This window comes from Natrix helvetica (assembly GCF_964273705.1).
Source record: "Natrix helvetica genome assembly, chromosome: 10".
Taxonomy (NCBI): Eukaryota; Metazoa; Chordata; class Lepidosauria; order Squamata; family Natricidae; genus Natrix; species Natrix helvetica.
This window is the reverse complement of record NC_138561.1, coordinates 5,470,055-5,491,399: the sequence shown is the minus strand read 5'-3', so window position 1 is coordinate 5,491,399 and position 21,345 is coordinate 5,470,055. Positions and strand designations below refer to the sequence as shown.

The 21,345-nt window shown below is 43.5% G+C and overlaps 2 protein-coding genes across 7 annotated transcripts in view; one reads left to right on the top strand and one right to left on the bottom strand.

Annotated features, from left to right (window-relative positions):
- The window catches only part of LOC309397381 (heat shock factor protein 4-like), a 42,711-nt gene extending 33,620 nt beyond the window's left edge, over positions 1 to 9,091 (top strand). For 3 of the 4 annotated variants that reach the window (XM_081963369.1, XM_081963368.1, XM_081963365.1), the window contains exons 9-12: positions 734 to 952; positions 3,113 to 3,218; positions 4,055 to 4,120; positions 8,362 to 9,091. In XM_081963369.1, coding sequence (XP_081819495.1) covers positions 734 to 952; positions 3,113 to 3,218; positions 4,055 to 4,120; positions 8,362 to 8,412 — 442 coding nt within the window. In that variant the 3' untranslated portion in view covers positions 8,413 to 9,091. The remainder of the gene's footprint in view (positions 1 to 733; positions 953 to 3,112; positions 3,219 to 4,054; positions 4,121 to 8,361) is intronic. The other variant, XM_081963366.1, reaches the window with a different exon arrangement.
- Positions 9,092 to 13,252: 4,161 nt separating this feature from the next.
- DNAAF1 (dynein axonemal assembly factor 1) overlaps positions 13,253 to 21,345 on the bottom strand; it is a 20,311-nt gene continuing 12,218 nt past the window's right edge. For all 3 annotated transcript variants that reach the window (XM_081963169.1, XM_081963168.1, XM_081963170.1), the window contains exons 9-14: positions 20,109 to 20,299; positions 19,426 to 19,677; positions 17,332 to 17,438; positions 17,113 to 17,184; positions 15,736 to 16,081; positions 13,253 to 13,706 (exon numbers count right to left, since the gene is read on the bottom strand). In XM_081963169.1, coding sequence (XP_081819295.1) covers positions 13,651 to 13,706; positions 15,736 to 16,081; positions 17,113 to 17,184; positions 17,332 to 17,438; positions 19,426 to 19,677; positions 20,109 to 20,299 — 1,024 coding nt within the window. In that variant the 3' untranslated portion in view covers positions 13,253 to 13,650. The remainder of the gene's footprint in view (positions 13,707 to 15,735; positions 16,082 to 17,112; positions 17,185 to 17,331; positions 17,439 to 19,425; positions 19,678 to 20,108; positions 20,300 to 21,345) is intronic.

The following is a 21,345-nucleotide window of genomic DNA, read 5'->3' as shown; positions in this document are numbered from 1 at the left end:
CCCAGGAAACTAAGCCTTAACTTTTTACTTTTACATACTAATATTTATTAGCCATGTCTGTAACAACAAACTTATCAGCACAACCCAAAGTCACAGTTTCATTTGTTGTCACCTGGAGCACAAAATCCAGAAGTGATTTCCAAATAGAAATTAAGTTGGTGTTGTGGCCCGCCAGCAGAGCTGGCAGCAGATTCGGACAGTGAGGAGGCTGGGGAGGGACATGGGCCAGTCCTGGAGGCTGGGGAAAGCTCTGATGAGGGCTCTGTGTCGGAGGAAGAGGGAGCCAGAGCCATCTGCCAGTTATCAGCTGCCTTCAGAGTCAGACATCAGTGAGGCAGACGAACAGCTGGAGCCTGTTCCCAGTGTGCGCATGCGCAGAGTTGTCAGACAAAGGGGGCAACCAAAGAACAGGATTCTGCTTGGGAGTAAGGCCACAGGTGGATGATGAATCCCCCCCCCCAAAGAGGAAATAAAAGAGGAGCGAAAGGGGAGTGGAGTTTGGTCACTGATGTCTGACACTCAAGGCAGCTGATAACTGTCAGACGGCCCTGGCCCCCTCTCTGCCTCCAACACAGAGCCCTCATCAGAGCCTTCCCCAGACTCCAGGACTGGCCCAGGTTCCTCCCCAACCCTCCTCACTGTCCGAGTCTGCTGCCAGCTCCGCAGGCCACTGGTGGGCCACAACAGGAGCAAAGAAAGACAAAACATGGAGAGGACTTATTTCTCGTTCTAGGGAAACCAGTCTTCTGCTGATCAAGGAAGAAGCCACTGGTCCGGACAGGAAAGCTGCATTCTCCAGTCCTCCTGTCCCCTTGGTTGGGTACAACCCCTGTCCTGAGCCTCCTGTGCTGCCCATTACCGTGGTCCAATCGGTCTTAGATGGGAGGACAAGGTGCGATGACTTGCAGCCAATGTGTTTGCAGCCCCAGGAAAGACAATCATTTTTGGACAGGTGAGGCACAGGTGTGTGTACCCAGCGTTGTTGAAGATCAATGCTGCTCTCTTAGGCTGCAGCAGGAGTGGGTTCCTACTGGATCGGACCGGTTCAGCTGAACCGGTAGTGGTTTGGCGGCCTGGGTCACTGGAACTGGCAGCAAAATTTTTGCGTGCACCGAACCGGCAGTAATACCTGGGCTGCAGTTCTGATAACCCCTAAATCCTTGTGTTTTTTGGTCCTGCCGGTTGGGAGTTATGGAACCGAGTCCAGAACAGAAACATGGATCTCAGGTAGTCCTCAATGTCTTGACGGTAACGGAGCCTGCTTATTACGCAGCTGTATGCCGTAACAGTCGTAACGTTGGCCGGTGACATGACTTTTTTTTTAAACAACCTGTTTTGCAGTGGTTGTTAAGACAGTCACTATGCTAAAGTGAGCCAGTCGTTTACTATAGGTGTGGTTTTGTCGAAACCGGGAGTGAATCTGGGACACTGCAAACACCCATAAATGTAGTGAGTGTTGTTTGGTCACATGATTATAAAGGGGAGGCCAAACCAGTGGTGAAATTGATTTTTTTTTTACTACCAGTCCTGTGGGTGTGGCAGGAGAAGGATACTTCAAAATTTCCATTCCCAACCCACTCCTGAGGCCAGCCAGGGGTGGTATTTGCCAGTTTTCCGAACTACTCAAAGTTTCTGCTACCAGTTCTCTGAACTGGAGACTGGAGACTCTAGAAAGAGTGCAGAGAAGAGCAACAAAGATGATTAGGGGACTGGAGACTAAAACATATGAAGAACGGTTGCAGGAACTGGGGATGTCTAGTTTAATGAAAAGAAGAACTAGGGGAGACATGATAGCAGTGTTCCAATATCTCAGGGGTTGCCCCAAAGAAGAAGGAGTCAAACTATTCTCCAAAGCACCCGAGGGTAGAACAAGAAGCAATGGATGGAAACTAATCAAGGAGAGAAGCAACTTAGAACCGAGGAGAAACTTCCTGACAGTTAGAACAATTAATCAGTGGAACAGAAGTTGCCTCCAGAAGTTGTGAATGCCCCAAGACTGGAAGTCTTTAAGAAGATGTTGGATAGCCATTTGTCTGAAACGGTATAGGGTTTCCTGCCTAGGCAGGGGGTTGGACTAGAAGACCTCCAAGGTCCCTTCCAACTCTACTATTGTATTGTATTGTAAATACTCAAAATTTCCACTACCGGTTCTCCAGAGTTTGTCAGAACCAGCTGGATTTCACCCCTGCCCCGAACCCTAAGAATTTCAAATCTGGGTCATAAGTCCCCCTTTTCTGACCAGTCATAACTTTGAATAGTTGCCAAGTTACCAGCCATAACTTGAAGACTGCCTGTAGAACTTTGGGGTTGCCCTCTGTATATTTTTATATGAGATGAACCTCAAAATCCTGGATTGAAAGTTTACTCCTGCTTTCTTTCTTGTCCTAATCTGCTGGAGATCATCCCGCTTACATGTTGAGATTTTGTAAGCTTTTGGTAAGCTCTTATACGAGAATGCTCCCATTTCACACCAGAGGACTGGAACCTTGCGAGTTCTAGATTTGACATCTGGGAACTGGTGAAATGTCAGGAGAGAATGCTGAAATATACGTGGGATTTGGCGATTTCGTGGGGAGTTGGCGAGGCTGCCACAAAGAGGAGGGGGTCAACTTGTTTTCCAAAGCACCAGAGGGCAGGACAAAAAACAATGGTTGGAAACTAATCAAGGAGAGAAGCAGCCTGGAATTAAGGAAAGATTTCCTAACAGGGAGGACAATTAACCAGTGGAACAGCTTGCCTCTAGAAGTTCTTACTGGGGTTTTTAAGAAGAGACTGGATAGTCACATGTCTGAAATGGTGTGTATATATAAATACAAATACAAATACAACACAAATATAGAAAGGCAACATTAAAAATAAAAATATGGTTTTCTGCCTGCATGGTCTTCTGTGATGAGCCGAAGGACAGAAAGAGGGAGTAGTGAGCTTCCTCCCATATTTGGGCATACCAGGGGTTGTAACACAAATACATTATATATATATATATATATAGTCTCCTTCTTGAGCAGGGGGCTGGACTAGAAGACCTCCAAGGTCCCTTCCAGCTCTATTCTGATTGATCTGAAGGTCTGAATTTGTTTCTAAACAACTGTCTTTTTTTGTGCTTCTTCAGAACTGTCATTCCTGATCTCTGGGACGGGGCTGATCTGAATTTGGAAGGCTTTCAGATCTTTCTAAGAAATCCACAGTACAGTCTGGAAACGAACAGATCTTTGGAGGTAAATTCCCTACGCTCGCTGGAGGAACTCTGGGAGTTGAAGTTCCACATGACTTAAGTTTGAAAAACATCAGGTTAGAGACATCCAGGAGAGGGGTTAAAAAAAAAACCATGGATATCCTATCTGTGTGATTAAAGGTAGTCCTTGACTTATGGCGGCCTGAACATTCTGTCATTAAGCGAGATATTTCTTAAGTGAGTTCTGCCCCATGTTACGACCTACCTTGCCACAATTGTTAAGTGAATCACTGCAAGTTGATAAGTTAGCAACCTGGGTCCTAAGGGAATCCAGATTTCCCATTGCCTTTGCTTGTTCGAAGGTCGCAAAAGATGACCACAGCAACGGTCATAAGTATGAGCAGGTGCCAAGCCTCTGAATTTTGATCACCATGGAAATGCTTCAAAGGTCGTAACTGTGTGCTGTGGTCCTTTTAGGGCCCAAAACATTTAAAAATATGTCTAGCAAATGTGGGAAATGTAACCCAAAAAACAAATTAAGAAGGGGATTTTGATGATAGTATGTTACGTTTCAGCTTAAGAATAGATAAAATGATGAATATGGCTGTAAATTGAATTGTTACTGCACAAAATATTTGTACCCAGACGATTCACTTGTTTATGGTATGTTTATATTAAATAAAATTAAAAAAAACTTTAAAAAAAGAAAACATGTGTGCGTGTAAAAAGAATGGAGAAAGGATCCAAATGAAAGCATTTTGCTCCTTGCTGTGCATTTGACTCCAAAGCAAGCTGAATGTCTTTCTTTCTTTCTTTCTTTCTTTCTTTCTTTCTTTCTTTCTTTCTTTCTTTCTTTCTTTCTTTCTTTCTTTCTATTAGGCCTTCAATCCCATGATCCCGTCGAGTGAGTGGACTTTAAATGACGTGGAGGCCGATTTGCCTGGGGTAAGAGACAGACCTGCAGAAGGGGAGACAGATGTGATATCGCATCCACAGAGAGATATAGCATCAAGGTCACATGAAGTGTTAGTACTGCTTTAATACTGCACTGGTGAGGCCACACTTGGAATAGTGCACCCAGTTCTGGCCACCACAATATATATAAAAAAAAGATGTTGAGACTCTAGAAAGAGTGCAGAGAAGAGCAACCAAGAGGATTAGGAATCGGGAGGCTAAAGTTATGATGAACAATTGAGGGAATTAGCTGTGTCTATCATGGAGGGAAGGATTAAGGGTGACATGATAGCTATCTTCCAGTACTTCAAAGGCTGTCATCAAGATTATTCTTAGTCAATTATTCTCCAAAGCACCAGAGTGTAGGACAAGGAGTAATGGATGGAAGATTATCAATGAGAGGTCCTATCTAGAACTAAGGAGAAATTTATTGAAAATGACAACAATTAATCAGAGTAATGGCTTGCTTCCAGAAGCTGTGGATGCTCCCTCACCGCCCCGAGTCCCTACGGGGAGAGGGGGCGGTCTATAAATTTAATAAAACCTAAACCTAAACCTGGAGGCTTTTAAGAAGAGGTTGGACCACATCTGTCTGAAATGGTATAAGGTTTCCTGCCTGAGCGGAGGGTTGGACTAGAAGACCTCCAAGGTCTCTTCCAACTCTGTTATTTAGGGTCTTTTCCCATGTAAGATTGAGATTGTCTTGGCAACGTTTCGGCGAGGTCTCACTCGCCATCTTCAGGCTGGGTTTTGGGCTTATATATATATATAGGGTCTCCTGCTTCAGCAGTGGGTTGGACTAGAAGACCTCTAAGGTCCCTTCCATCTTTGTATTCTGATTCCAATCTGTTCTCCAAAGCTTCGAACAGGAATCTTTTCCCAGCTGAGACTCCTGTCTGAAGAACAGGTATTCAGTAGGGCCACCTTCCCAAAAACCTTGGTAAAGTATGGGTAAGAACAACTGATCAAAATCTATGCTTCGGTTGCACCAGTATGAATAATCACTTCCTCAAGAAAGGTCAATGTCATTTCTTTAATAAAATGAGGCTTGATAGGTGGACACAGGTAGAATGGTATGGGCCAGGTCTCCTGCTTGACTAGAAAGCCTCAAGGTCCCTCCCAACCCTATCATTTAACTAGCGGGACATTGCTATGATCTGCATCACTTCCAAGTGAAGTTTCCATCGTGTACAATCAGATTTCTTTAACTTTAATATTTATCTGGGCATAAACGCTTTGGATAGTGAAATGGGCAGCATATAAATTTAATAAATAAAATAAACCTGCACCTTTCTGAAGTGCATAAGCAGTGAAGTCTTTGGACTGTGGCCATCAGAAATCTCCAGAAGTTGCTTCTAATGTGTTATTACCCCCCCCCCAGATACCAGAGAGAGGAAATTATTAAATGAACAAATAACGAGCAGATGTGCTAACGTTATTTAACTGTAATTAGAATAGAGTAGAGTAGAGTAGAATGGAATAGAATAAAATAGAATAGAATAGAAGAATAGAACAGAACAGAACAGAACAAATAGAATTCTTTATTGGCCAAGTGTGATTAGATGCACAAGGAATTTGTCTTTGGTGCATATGTGCTCAGTGTACATAAAGAGAAATAAAAACGAATACATTCATCAAGAATCATAAGATACAACACTTAGTGATAGTCATAGGTTACTAATAAGCAATCAGGAAACAATCAATATCAATATAAATCATAAGGATACAAGCAACGAAGTTACACTCCTGCTGTCATGAGTGGGAGGAGATGGGTGATAGGAACGATGAGAAGACTAATAGTAATAGGAATGCAGCCTTAGTAAATAGTTTGACAGTGGTGAGGGAATGTTTTGTTTAGCAGAGGGATGGCATTCGGGGGGGGGGGGGGAAACCTGTCCTTGTGTCTAGTTGTTCTGGTGTGCAGTGCCCTATCGCATCGTTTTGAGGGTAGGAATTGAAACAATTTATGTCCAGGATATGAGGGGTCTGTAAATATTTTCACAGCCCTCTTTTTGACTCGTGCAATTACAGCTCCTCAATGGAAGGCAGGGTGGTAGCCATTGTTTTTCCTGCAGTTCTGATTCCCCTCTGAAGTCTCTGTCTGTCTTGTTGGGTTGCAGAGCCAAACCAGACAGTTATGGAGGTGCAAATGACAGACTCAATCATTCCTCTGTAGAACTGAATCAGCTGCTCTTTGGGCAGTTTGAGCTTCCTGAGTTGGCGCAGGAAGAACATTCTTTGTTGTGCTTTTTTGATGATGTTTTTGATGTTAGGTGTCTATTTGAGGTCTTGAGATATGATAAAACCTAGAAATTTGAAATTTTAATTTAATTAATCTTAAACCTAAGTGAAACAATTCATTTGTATCCTGGTCCCACTCACTGCATCTAAGGGCTTTGCCTGAGGGGAAAAAAATCATGCATCCTACTGCTAATGCAGATTAAGTAGAGGAATTATAGACTATAATCCCAGATCTGAAAGAGGCTCTTCAAGCAAATCCTTTGCGAAGGACAAGAATCTAGATTAAAGCTTCCCAGATTTGAGATTAACGGGGAAAAGCTTTACTTCCAGATTAGCAATCACCCTTCTCTCCCCCCCCCCCCATCACTTAATTTAGTGAATTGAAACAATGTCATTGACAAGCAATTGTAGTTTAGTATTTTCTTTATCCTGGCATGCAGGCACAGATTGTTTGTTTCTGCAATAAATGTTGTTGTGGCCTATCAACGGCCAGCGGAGCTGGTGGCAGGTTCGGACAGTGAGGAGGGTTGGGGAGGAACCTGGGCCAGTCCTGGAGTCTGGGGAAGGCTCTGATGAGGACTCTGTGTCGGAGGCAGAGTTGAGGCCACGGCCGTCCGACAGTTATCAGCTGCCTTCAGAGTCGGAGATCAGTGGGGCAGAAGAACAGCTGGAGCCTGTTCCCAGTGTGCACATGGGCAGAGTTGCCAGACGAAAGGAGCAGCTAAAGAACAGGGGATGACTTGGGAGCAAGGCCACATGTGGACGATGAATGGCCCCTCCCATAGGGAATAATAGAGGAGCGAAACGGGAGTGGAGTTTGCAGGAGACAAATCAGTTCCCTTAATTACTGTGAAGCTTTGTTTGTGACTCTCAGAGACGCCTTGCCAAGTATTTTCTTGTACAGCAGTTGCGTTTGGGAGATATTGGCCTGGCAGCTCTCCAAGCCTGATAAGGTCTGTGGTTGTAAATTCACCTTGAAAGACTGTTTGCCGGAACTTTGCTACTTGTCCCCTCTTTCTTAATACATTCAAACCAAATTTTGTGTGCTTAAGGTTCCCCTCGCACATATGTGCTAGTCGTTCCCGACTCTAGGGGGCGGTGCTCATTTCTGTTTCAAAGCCGAAGAGCCAGCGCTGTCTGAAGACGTCTCCGTGGTCATGTGGCTGGCGTCACTAAACGCCGAAGGCGCACGGAAGGCGCTGTTCCCTTCCCACCAAAGGTGGTCCCTATTTTTCTACTTGCATTTTTTTACGTGCTTTCGCACTGCTCGGTTGGCAGAAGCTGGGACAAGTAACGGGAGCTCACTCTGTTACACAGCACTAGGGATTCGAACCGCTGAACTGCTGACCTTTCTGATCGACAAGCTCAGCGTCTTAGCCTCTGAGCCACCGCGTCCCTTTTGTGTGTGTTTACTCTCCCATAAATAGAGTGGAATCATTCGTAACCACTTTTCTTTTGGCCTGCATCTCCCTTTGGGATTGCATGGTCCAGTTTGCAGGGTTGCCAGTAGATTACCAAGATGGCAGGAAAGAAAGAAAAAGGAAGGAAGGAAGGAAGGAAGGAAGGAAGGAAGGAAGGAAGGAAGGAAGGAAGGAAGGAAGGAAGGAAGGAAGGAAGGAAGGAAGCTAATCAAAGAGAGATCCAGCCTAGAACAAAGGAGAAATTTCCCTGGCAGCGAGAACAGAAGCTTCCCTCCAGAAGTTGTAGCTACTCCATCACTGGAGGCTGTTAAGAAGAGACTGGACAGCCACTTGTCCAGAATGGTACAGGGTCTCCTGCTTGAGCAGGGGGCTGGACTAGAAGACCTCCAAGATCCCTTCCCAATCTGTTGTTCTGTTATTCTCTTATTCTGTCCTATTCTGGATCAGCCAGTTTTTAAAAAATCATCACTACCTCTCTCTCTCTTTTCCTTGGTCAATAACTCTGCATAGTTTTACCGTAGTTTGTGTTGTTATTATTATTATCATTATTATTATTTGCATCATCTGCAGATGCTCACTGTGGGACAACTGGAGAAGAACATAAATAAGAAGTCCACCTGACGACAAGAGCCTCATCTTCAGTATCTCTTGCTCGGGAGCTGAATATTGACATCTGAGCAACACGGCTTTGTCTGCTGGCTTGGTCTGGGATTCCGGTCACACACCCACAAACTCTTACACTTCACAAGGAAAGACTACTTTTCCGAGATAACTCTTGTGCTGCTATTTTGACCAGTTCAGGACACTCTTTTCGAACGGAGAGCTCCATGCATTCAACTGGGGTTTTTTGGGGATGGGGAGGGGATGGGGGAGGCCATGCATTCAACTGGTTTGTTCTGCATGGTCTCGCAGTCTCCTCCAACCTGGTGCCCTCCAGATATTTTGGACTACAGCTTCCTTCACCCACAGCCGGCGTGGTGATTAGCCAACCGTGTATTGTGTATCAGCATATCTGTTTACTTAGGCTGTTCAACAAACATGACCTCATGTAGGAATCAATATCCGATCAAGTGATCCTTTTACTCTTCTGTCCGCTCGGCTCATGTTTTTGACTTCTCTTGAATGCCCAGTTGACGTTTGGGATTTTGGGCCAGCTCTCAAATTCCTGGAGTTTCTTGAATTAGCTTAAAGATCAAACTTTAAGCTTTAGATGCCAAAATGCTTTGAGGACTATGAAAAATACCTGTGGCTTATTTCTTGATATCTTTCCTTTGAAGGACTAATTGGAAGACAAGAGTATATGTGACATCATGTCATCCCATTGCTCTTCATCGGATGAGCAGCTATGGTGCAGAGCGGTGGACTTCAACTCCCAGAATTCCTGTGCGGGCTTAGGAATTGTGGGAGTTGAAGTTCACGGGTCATAAAAGTTGCCCTAGCCGTCCATCATCATCTTTTAACGACCCCATAATCCCTTTTGGGGTGGAGTCTGGCTAACTGAATGGAGCTAAGGGTTTACTGGCCGGATGCCCTTCCTGACTCCAATGCGGAGTTTTGTTCACCACACCACTCTTTGCCATAGCGGTCCATCCCTGCTCTATATTACTGGCCCTTCACCTACCAGAACCCAATTCAACCAAAGGGGGCGGTGTTGCTATGGGAGAATTGCTTTTCTTTCCCCCCCCCTTTGGAGCCTGTAATGCCCTAAGCAGCCACAGGGGGCAGTATGTAGCACATACAGCATGAATAGCTTATCCAACAGTGCATTTTGAGTGTGGTCCTTGACTTACGACCACACTTTGGAACATAATTTCCATTGATTGGCTAGGCGGTGATCATTTTTGCCACGGTTGTTAAGTGAATCACTGCAGCTGTTAAGTGAATCACATAGTCCGGCTTCTCCCATTGACTTTGCTTCTCAGAAACCAGCTGGGAAAGTCACATGCGATGATCACATGACCCTGGTATATTGCAACGCCATAAAGATACGCCAATTGGCAAGGGTCCAAATTTTGATTGTGTGGCTGTGGGGATGCTATGATGGTCGTAAGCGCGAGGACCGGTGGCAAGCGACTTTTTCCAGTGCCGTTGTAAGGTCATTGAATGAATGTCTGTTAAATTCACAGATTACCTATAGGTAAGTAGGGAATAACCCAATGCATTTAAGACAGGGGTGTCCAAACTTGGGAAAAGTTCCCAAGTTTGGACACCCCTGATTTAAGACGTAACATATACTGCCCCCAGTGGCCCACATAGGTATAAACCGCTCTGCAGGAGAAATGCTTTTAAACCAAGGGATTGACTTCTCCAGGAATCTTACCCTTAATTTGTTGATAGTTGGCCAATGTCCTTTTCTCATTTTTTTTTCTTTTTCTCTTTTAAAGGGACTTCATGTGTTCTCTTACAGGAAAAAAAAAGCTTGAAAGACTCCTGTGTTTGTTTCTTTTGTATATTGATAATGATCACCTCACCACCCCAGCGTTGCACGGTTTAATTTATTTATTTGTACCACTCTTTTATTATTATAAATAACTCAAGGCAGAAAACATACCTCCTTCCTCCTTCTATTTTTCCCACAATCCAATCCAATAGCAGAGTTGGAAGGGACCTTGGAGGTCTTCTAGTCCAACCCCCTGCCTAGGCAGGAAACCCTATTCCGTTTCAGACAAATGGCTGTCCAACATCTTCTTAAAGACTTCCAGTGTTGGGGCATTCACAACTTCTGGAGGCAACTTCTGTCCCACTGATTAATTGTTCTAACTCTCAGGAAGTTTCTCCTCAGTTCTAAGTTGCTTCTCTCCTTGATTAGTTTCCACCCATTGCTTCTTGTCCTGCCCTCAGGTGCCTTGGAGAATAGCTTGACTCCTTCTTCTTTGTGGCAGCCCCTGAGATATTGGAACACTGCTATCCTGTCTCCCTTAGTCCTTCTTTTCATTAAACAAGAACAAGAACACGAGCAAACACGAGGTCGGTTGGGCTGAGAGAGGAGGACTGCCCCTAAATACATCCAGCCAGTTTTTCATGCCTATAGTTCAGCGGTGGGATTCCCTTACCCTCCCTATCAGTTAGCAAATGTGAGCACGCGTACACCCTCGCTTCGCTCACACAAGCTGAAAAAGCTTCATGGATGAAGAAGCTGTAAAAGCTGAAGAAGCTTCCTGGCTGAGAAGCAAAACGTCTTCAAAGATAAACAAAGAAAGTCCAATTGCCTCTTGAAAAAGCATCTCTGGGAAAACTATGTATCTCCATAGTCAAAATCTCTTGGTTTCTAGCCTGATGCCTTCCCCATGAGACCAAACTGGATCTTATAAGTGGAGTTACTGAAGGATGAGCCGATCATTTGATAAATATGGAAGGGGAACACTTGATCGCTTAATAAATAATGAAAGAAGCTAGCCACTGGCAAGGCAAGATAACATTGGCATTTAAAATTCCAGGTGAATTTTGCTCAACTGTGTTCGGTCTGTTGTGCTTTAATTTCTCCACAGCCACTTTATGAGCAAAGTCAAAGTAGGTCACATATTTGACTTGATAAGAATGACCAACAGCCCTAGAAAAAACATGCAATATATGAAGAGTGAACTGTTTTGAGAATTTCCCTTGAATTTACTGTACTGGCTGAATCTGGAGCTTATGACTTTTAACATATCTCTGATTCTTTTGGGGAATGATTGGTGGGATCAGAAGTCATGAAGTCACAAGTTATACAATGTTTTAGCATCTCTTGAAGATGATGGAGCTTTCACCCCAATCTGGTTTCCAAGCACAGTGGGAAGATTCTCTTGTGATTTACGGTGTAATTCTCCCACATTCTGGGGAATATAGACATCTAAATATCCAGAGCTGAGTTCTATGGATTTGGATGGTATTGCTATAAATCCCTCCCAAAGTTTTGCTTTTATCTCCTTTTAATCATTTATATTGCTCCACATTTTATTCAGAAATGCCTCCCTCCATTAATTCTGGACCTTCATTCTTCTGCTCCTAAGGAAGGATGGGATTCTGAAAAGCATCAACTGGCATCTCCTTGACTGCCAAACTTTAGACATCTATCTGAAAATTTAACTCTTCCCATTCAGTCTGGAACTTTCTCTTCCTCTTTTTATTGCTAAGAAATGCACTACATTAAATTAAACCTGACCTCGCTGCAGAAGAGAGATTTTTTTTTTTTTGAGGATGAGTGTGAGTGAGAATTCTTTTCATCCTTGGGAATAACCAACCCATTGAATATGTAAGGGAATCCATGTTCATTGCTGATGCAGGAATACGGTTTTTTTGCGCCGATTTCTCTGCTTTCATGTTACAAATCTCTCCCTCCTGGAGCATCTTCCACAAATGTTTAAAAACAGAATTGTAGCTATTAGGTTTATCAGCAGACCCCTTTGCATTTAATTCATAATATCTAATTGATACAATGATGGAATCCTGCCAGTTTAACCACCGGTTCGGTGATCGTGTGCGCCGCAGACATGCGTGGTTTTAACAAAACTTACCATCCACATTACTTCTGGGGAGTAACACAACTGAGGCGCGGCAATCTGCTCTGCCGCGCGAATCAGCTGAGAGGATATAGGTAAGTAAAGCGCAGGGGCAGGCGGGTGGGGTCACCTGATCGTCGGAGCAAACGGTTTGCCCGAACCGGCTGAATCCCACCCCCGAGTTCATAGTAACGCTAAGCAGTCTTGTAAATTTTTTGATATGTAAAGATGCAGATTCTGGGTTTAAAGACATTTGAGTGTGTGCTGAGCCCTGTTTCCATGTAGGGTGGACAAAGCCTCAACTGCTTTCCCTCTGCAGGATGATAACACTAGAGAATGAAGGACTCGCTACAGAGGTCTAGACGATCAGGAAGCTCCCACCTTAATTCGGCGTACAGGTGTCTTCTGACTTGTTGAGAAGGATCCCAATAGCTCGGGATTGGAAAATTACAGTGCAGATTTCAGATAGGGAGGAAAACACTTGATTTACAAGACTGTGCCTCATGATTCTTAGCAAATCTTTTCTTCCTGTCTGTGAAAGTCATCCGTCTTGGACTTAATGGGGAATCTACAACTGAAGGGCTTCTCCTAAGGTGGGATTCAGCCGGTTAGGACTGGTTCGGATGAACTGCTAGCGGAAATTTTGAGTAGTTCAGAGAACCGCCCAATACCACCTCTGGTTGGCCCTGGCATCCCACCCCTGTCGTTCCCTGTCCTATATTCCCTTGTTTTTTAGCTCAGCGGATCCGCATGGCAGAGTGGATTGCGTGTCTCAGCTGAGCTAAAAAACAGCTCATCTTACCAGCGCTGACCCCGAAGGTGGTCTTTGCTGCATGAAGCGTGGATTTTGAATCCCACCACTGGGCTTCTCATTCCAGCTGTGAAAAATACAAGGCAGGAAGGGATTCTTTTTGCATTGAATATGCCAACCAACAAGCAAGATCAGGAATGAGGTGCACGCAGCTGAGAACAGAAACCTTTATTGAAGCTGAATTACATTTAGAAATAAATCCAAGGAGAAATACACAACAACGACTTGAGTAACTTGCTGTCCCAGAAGACAGAGGGCAACGAAACTGGGAAACATTGGATTGTACTGGGACAAAACAAAACAACCGAGACTTAAATTGCTTCTCTTTCCATTCAGTGCTTTAACTGCATTGTGCTAACAGAACCCCAAAAGTTAAAAATGAATTCCTACTGAAATCTTGAGGAGCTGCCATAGAGGCTTCCAAGCTCCACGCCACGGGGCAGCTCTGGGTGTCCTCAGTCCAGGCGATCCCACGCACAGGTTGGTGATCAAGTGGCAGGTGGAGAACCTCAAGGAGAGGGACCAGGCAGATGAAACCATCAGGATGCATCCCACTGTCCGCCTCACTCCTCAGTCCAACGCCTGCTCAGCATCTTCACTCGCTTCTGATGCTGGCTGCTCTGCATCTGTTGGGAGGCAAAAAAGACATTTTTTTTCTTGACCCAGGCAGGTGAAGCTGTGGTCTTTCCAAGGTTTTTCGAAGGAAGGAGCCTGTTTAGTTATTTGGCTTGGAGGGACTCGGAGGGACGTCGAGATGATTCAGAATCTAATTAAACAAGCAAGCGCATTTCCTAAGTGGTCCCCCCCCCCCCGCAGAAAAGACAAAAATTCACAGAGGTCACGGAGTGTGAAGTCTCCTTGAAGTCCCTTCATCTTGGTTTCCAGCTCAGCCCAGCATCTTAAGAGGTTCTTCAGAATCTCTCACTCTTAATCAGGTTTACTTTGCTAGAGGTAGAACTTAAGAAGAATAGAATAGAATAGAAGAGTTGGAAGGTACCTTGGAGGTCTTCTAGTCCAACCCCATACTCAGGCAGTAGACCCTATACCATTTCAGACAAATGTTTGTACAATCTATTCTTAAAAACTTATAGTGCTGGAGCATTTATAACTTCTGGAGGCAAGTTGTTTCCCTGATTAATTGTTCTGTCAGGAAATTTCTCCTTAGTTCTCCCTTGCATTGCCCTAATCTGAATGTGGTTTAATTTGGCCTTAAGATGCTGTGTGAACCTTGCCACTGTGATTTGCAAACACTTGATATGGCTTAGCCTTGACTTACATCTTCACTTTGTTGCATGCATTGGGTTCATTCAACCAAGCATGAATACATAGCTTTGCTGACTGGGGAATTCTGGGAGTTGAAGTTGGAGACCCCCTGCTTTATATAACTACAGTGGTTACTAGTTTGTTTCCAAGCTCAGTTCAAGGTGTCCTTATCTATGAAGGACTTGGGTCCTGGGTACTTTTTACTCCAAGTAAAATCTGCTTAGATGATATGAAGAAGCAGATCGGACAGGTAGGGTGTCGCCATTTTTCAAGCTTTCTCTCACAATGGTCATGAAATGCGACTTTTTTTTTACAGAGCTTCTCCTTCATCGTGGCATGAAGGTTGTTATTAATTCCAAGCTTCGCGGTGAATTTTTAGGAGAGAATTGTGCTAACTTCTTCCTTTTGGGGAAATTAAAAAAAAAACTTGACCTAGTGATTTGATACTTATTGATGGTTATTTTGCTATAGACATTTTTGTACTAGTTCTAAGCCACTTACAGTCTGTGATTGAAGTGCTGTGCGTATTTTCTAAACAAATTAAAACGTATAAAGGCTAACTGATTCAATCTTCTGTTCAAAAATTACCAGGATCTGAGTTTTTATTTTTGAACACTGTTTCTATATTTCACTTAGGTTTGCTGGCTGATGCAGCCTTTACAGATTTTATATGTTGCTGTTGCACTGCTTTGCTTTGTGACAAAATAGGGTGTGAAACTTTCCAAATGTAAACTAGATCTTAAAGCAAAAACTCACAAATAATGCGTGGGTGTAATCCCAAGCAGACAGGCTTATACAGCCAGGTCCTAAACCCTGACATGGTAGCTGGATTCATTATTCATACTGCAATGACTCATATTAAGTTTTCCTTACTTGTAAGCCTCTATTTGTAGCTTAAGCGTTGCTTATTATTGTTATTCTTACCCCACTTGTGTTCCCCAAACAGCTTTGCAGGTCATTGCGTCTTGTTTAGTGAACCATGGTTTAACCAGCCTGGCTTTAGCCTGCCACATGAACCCAAGCAGTGAAAGCATAATTGAAACAATCGCATTTTATTTCTAAAGAAATATAGTTGAGCTTTAGGCGTCCTTGTCTGGAACTTGAGTCATGGCAACGGGGCATTTTTTCTTCTTGTTCAGTTTGAAACCTTTGAAGCTCCAAAAAAGAACAAGAAAAAAAAATCAGCTGCCATGATTTAACTTTTATGACTGAGAATTTCCATCGATATTTAGGTTGTACCTTGTACATATGCCAGAAGTACAAGCTAGGCCTATTTCAGTGAGCAGTTCCGAGGAGAAGTAAAGTGACTAAGTGGATTTGTCCCAACATTAGAGAGCCTCAAACAGATGATTATAGACTGAGGGCATAATTGTTTTGCATGTGTAAATTTACCTAGGCAAGGTGATCCGGACTGAATCTCTACATTTTTTACATCTGGAAGGAGTCCATTTTGATCACGTCGTGAAGGCTCTGAAGATTCAGGAGTGATGTCTTCAATTAAAGGTGCTAGAGGTTTTCCTTGATGTTCCTCGGTTTTCTCTTGGGGTGCAAGAAGATCTTGGACAATTGGCCTAATGGTTTCTTCGACACCGACTTCAGGTACCGTAGAATCTTTTGAAAAAATGGAGTTTAAGACTTCCGTTGTTAGTGAATTGTCAGAAGTGATGACGTTGCCCTCAGCACAGCTTCTCTCATGGCTGGCTTCAGAAATCACTTCAATTTTGGGAGGAGATATTTGCTGTGAAGATGAAACAAATAGCACAAAATGGATTTCTTTCTATTATATATAATCCTTGACTTACGACAACTGAGCCCAACATTTCTGCGGCTAAGCAAGAGTTGCTAAATGAATTATGCATTACTTTATGACCTTTCTTACGCCAGTTGCTAAGTGAATCACTGCAGTTGTTAAGTAAGTAACGTGGTTCAGTGAACTTGGCTTCCCCGTTGAATTTGCTTGTCAGTTTGCCACAAAAGGGGATTGCATGATCCCAGGAGGCTGCAACCGTCATAAATATGCACTGGTTGCCAAGCATTTGAAATGTAATCATATGACCAGGGAGATGTTGCAAAGGTCGTAAGTGTGAAAAACGGCCGTAAGATGCTTTTCTCAGGGCCGTTGTAACTTTGAACAACTACACAAATGGTTGTAAGTCAAGGACTACTTGCAATAGAAACCTGATACCCAAGATTCACCTCATTTTAAACCATTTTGTTTCCTAAAATAAATCAAGAATTTAAACTTCCTTACAGTAATCAGGATTAACATTCTGTCTCTTGTGACTTGGTTAGGAATGGTTGCAAAGCACTACATGCGAATTAGTTCCCTGTATGATGTCAGTTTCTTGCCCCTAGCCTTGTTATTTTAAATAACTTATGGGTTTGTGTATTACATTAATTCTACAACTTTTCCTTGCACCTTTGTGTCTTTCATGCATCTGGCAAAAGTGGCTTTGTATGAAAACATCTACTTTGAAACAGGGCTGTCCAACCTTGTTAATTTTAAGACTTGTGGACTTGTGAGGTTTTTAATCTGTGTTTCCATTCTGAAATTGGTACAAACAGAAAAGAAATCACTGTCTTATTGGCATATTTGAATTACCCCTGAATAAGTATACAGGGGTTGCTCGACTTACAACTCTAATGGAGCCTGCCCATTATGGTCATAAGTTGTGATGGCCGTAAACACGACAAACCCAATTTTATAACATTTTTTGTATGTGGCAGTTGTTAACTTTAGAGAGAGAGGGGGGGGGGGGGATAAATGACCTTTTTGGTGAAGATGTTCTCCTTCGGTGAATCTTCGCCAAGAGTCTCTATATCTTCTAAATCAGGAAGTTCCTGAAAAATATTTGAATGTTTATTGAAGAAAAAGAGCTTTTCAAGAGAATGAATGGTGGGTAAGGGAGAGAAATGTCATGGAACACATGTTTCCTTCCCGGCCCTCCAACTTCACCTCATCTTTCTTGTCCTGCTGATAAAACTTACATCGAGGAAAAGTTTTTCTGGCACGTCCAACGTAATGTGCTCAATATCTGTCAAGTCAATGCATTCAGTTCGCAGTGGCCCTTCGGTAGCGAACCTATAAACTGTTTCTAAAGAGATAAAAATCTTGGATTCAGTTATTCAATACAATACAATAGCAGAATTGGAAGGGACCTTGGAGGTCTTCTAGTCCAACCCCCTGCCTAGGCAGGAAACCCTATCCCGTTTCAGACAAATGGCTATCCAGCATCTTCTTAAAGACTTTCAGTGTTGGGGCATTCACAACTTCTGTTCCACTGATTAATTGTTCTAACTGTCAGGAAATTTCTACTCGGCTCTAAGTTGCTTCTCTCCTTGATTAGTTTCCACCCATTGCTTCTTGTTCTAGTGCTTTGGAGAATAGCTTGACTCCCTCTTCTTTGTGGCATTCAGTTGTACAATGACACCCAGGGTCACTTTTGGTGGTGGGGCGGCCATGGGAATTTGACGGGTAGATAATAAATGAAATAAATAAAATTGATTTGCTAATCTTAGCTTTATGCCTGGTAAAAAAGTTGCTAGCTGGAGTGACCCTGGAGGCTGAATAAGTAGGCACAGAATTGGGGAGGGGGGGGATAGTTTCACCATGCTGCCCCCTAGTGGTGGTAACCTAAGGTCCCTTGTCCCAAGGCAATAGCAAGGATTAATCTATTATTGGTAGATTCTTCTTCTTTTATTCCCTTGAATAAAAGGAGATATTGGAGAGCGCCATCTGTTCCACATTTGTAACGGAACTGAGCTAATTTGTACTTCTTGAGCCAAGATACATATTGGATTATTTCAAATCTTACTCTATCTGACTTAACTTGCAGAATGCAGGTTGTCCTCGGCTTATGGCCACAATTGAATCCAATATTTCTGTTGCTAAGTGAGGCATTTGGCAACATTTTATGTTTTTTCTTGCCACAGTTGTTAATCAAATCACTGCGGTTGTTAAGTGAGTAACAACAGTTGTCAAATGAATCTGGCTTCCCCATTGTCTCAAAAATGACCCCAGGACACGGCAATTGTCATAAATATGAGGCCGTCGCCAAGGGTCTGGATTTTGATCATGTGACCATGGAGATGCTGTGATGGTCCTAAGTATAAGAAATGGTCGTAAGTCCCTTTTTTTGGTGCCGTGGTAACTTTGAACAGTCACTAAATGAACTGTTATAAATTGAGGTCTACTTGTATAAACCTTTGCAATGCAACTTTGCGCAAACTAAAAATTGCATGAAAATATATAAATGTATCTCCTTTAAAAAAATAGATGATGGAATAAGAGCCAAGAGAGAGAGCATATGAAAAATTGCAATAGATCGGATCTAGGTTGGTCTGTATTCCTTAGAATTTTCAGATAGGTGTGGAATTTAGAGTCTCCGTTTACAGACTAGAATAGAATGGAATAGAATATTGGAATGAAGAATAGATTAGAATAGGAATAGGAATGGAATAGAATAGGTTTATTGGTCAAGTGGGATTGGACACACAAGGAATTTGTCTTTGGTGCAGATGCTCTCAGTGTACAGACAAAGAAAAAAAGAAAGAAAGAAAAAATACATTTTTTAAAAGAGGGCAGGTAGTTCAGGCAGTCCTCAATTTACGACCGCAATTGGGATGAGAACTTCTGTTACTAACCAAGGTGATTGGGAAGTGAGTTAGGCCTGATTTTACAGTCTTTTTTTTTTTTTGCCGTGGTTATTACGGGAATCGCTGCAGTTGCAATGTGAATAATGCGGTCATTGAAACGTATCCAGCTTCCCCTGTTGATTTTGCTGCTTTGAAGCTAGCTGGGAAGGTTGCAAATGGAGGCCTCACATGACCTTGGGATGCTACAGCCATAATAAATAAATCCCAAAGACCCCGAATTTTGATTACGTGACGGGGAGGATGCTCCGAGGGTTGTTAAGTGCAAAGACTAGTTGTAATTCCCCTTTTTTCCAGTGCTGTTGCAGCTTCCAACAATCCCTGAATGAATGGCGGTAAATCCAAAACTCCTTGTATGGTTTTCCCTTCAAGCCAACTCTGGATAGTGCTTAGCATCCCAACTGCTTTCTGGTCTGCAGAAGCCCTTACCTTTTTCAAAAGGTGTGAAGCCAGGAGCCACGTCTGATTCCTCTTCCTGTGATTCCTGCTCATGTGGATTACTCTCTGATCTCCTCGACTGATCACCCAAGATTTCCTCTGCAGCTATAGCTTCTTCGTGGGCGCCCAGAGTGGTTTGCACAAATTTCTCAATCTTCTGCTTCGTCTGCTGTGGTTCCAAAACGTCTGATGCCTCCACTCCATTTTCGGCTACAGCATCATTGCTTGAAGATGGGATTGTCTCTGGATGGTCCAAATAACAGATTAAAAACTGACTTAACCCTTGCATTTGTTGAAAAATAATAATAATAATAATAATAATAATAATAATAACAACAACAACAACAACAACAACAACAACAGGCAGAAGGATGATTTGTCCTGGCTTCTTTGAATTAAGCAAAGCAGTATGTTAAATATGAACTAAATATATAAACCAACTGAATTAAAACCATCAACAAGTATATTTAAGCAAGAATATTGTCTTACGAGTTTTAGTGGTGCCGTTTTAGGCTAATTTGTCAAGGAGAAAACAAGGATAGCAGGACGAATTTATTCAGGCCACCCAGAGTCACTTATAGAGGAAACGGGTGGCATAAAATGTAATAAATAATTAAAAACAGGAATGTTATTAAGTGTGGTCTAAATTACACCTGCCTACAAAAGTCACAAACCTTTTTCATCGGCTGAGCCTCGATCCATTTCTTTCATTTCCTTCTGTTTCTTCCTCTCTTTGGCTTTTTCTCGGACTGCAGTGAGGGCATCCATACTGTCCTGCATCTTCTTCCTTTCTTTCGATTCCCACATTTCCTTTTCTTGCTTTTCGGCTTCACGCCCCCCTGCAGCCCAGGCCTCGGCACAGGCTCTGGAAGGGGTAAAGGAGGATTTCCATCAGATATCTGGGAGTGGGTTTCAGCCATTTCTATAGAAAGTTCCTACACGGTGCAGAATAAGAGTTGGGAGGGACCTTGGAGGTCTTCTAGTCTAATCCTCTGCTTAAGCAGGAGACCCTGTACCAGTGTTGGTGAACTTGTTCGGCACCAAGTGCTGAAAGGGGAGCGTGCGTGCTGAAACCGGAAGAGCAGCATTCCTGGTGCGCATACACACGCCGGGAAGGTGATTTCCGGTTTCTGGATTGCACATGAGCAGAAGCCAGCTGGTCTTTGCGTGCGCATGCCCACCAGAAACTGGAAGACCAGGTGGCCGGTGCACATGCATGCGCTGGAAACTGGAAGATCATTTTCCCGATGCGCGCATGCACAGTTGCGGTGCGCAGTTGCTCTTCTGGTTTCTAGCATGGATGCACGCACGCGTGAAGAGCAGCTGGCTGGCGCACTGGAACCCGGAAGAGCAATGGGTGACGGCTCATGTGCCCATAGAGATGGCTCTGCGTGCCACTTCCGGCACCCATGCCCTAGGTTCACCATCACAGCCCTCTACCATTTCAGACAAATGGCTATCCAGTCTCTTCTTAAAAATGTCCTGTTGGAGCACCCACAAGTTCTGAAGGAAAGTTGTTCCACTGATTAATTGCCCTCACTGTTAGGAAGTTTCTCCTTAGTTCTAGGTTGCTTCTCTCCTTGATTAGTTTCCAACCGTTGCTTCTTGTCCTGCCCTCAGGCGCTTTGGAGAATAGCCCCTTCTTTGCAACAACCCCTTAAATATTGGAACCCTGCTATCCTGTCGTCGCTGGTTCTCCTTTTCACTAGACCAGGGGTCAGCAACCTGTGGCTCTGGAGCCGCATGTGGCCCTTTCATCCCTCTGCTGCGGCTCCCAGTCGCCAATTGGCTCCACAATTGATAGGGCATTCAGTTAGGACAGGTAGAGGAAAAAGGATGCCGCGGTAAGAGGAGACTCTATGGTGGGGGAACAGGACTTCTGGTCAGCTCCAGAATTGAACAGGGGGCTTC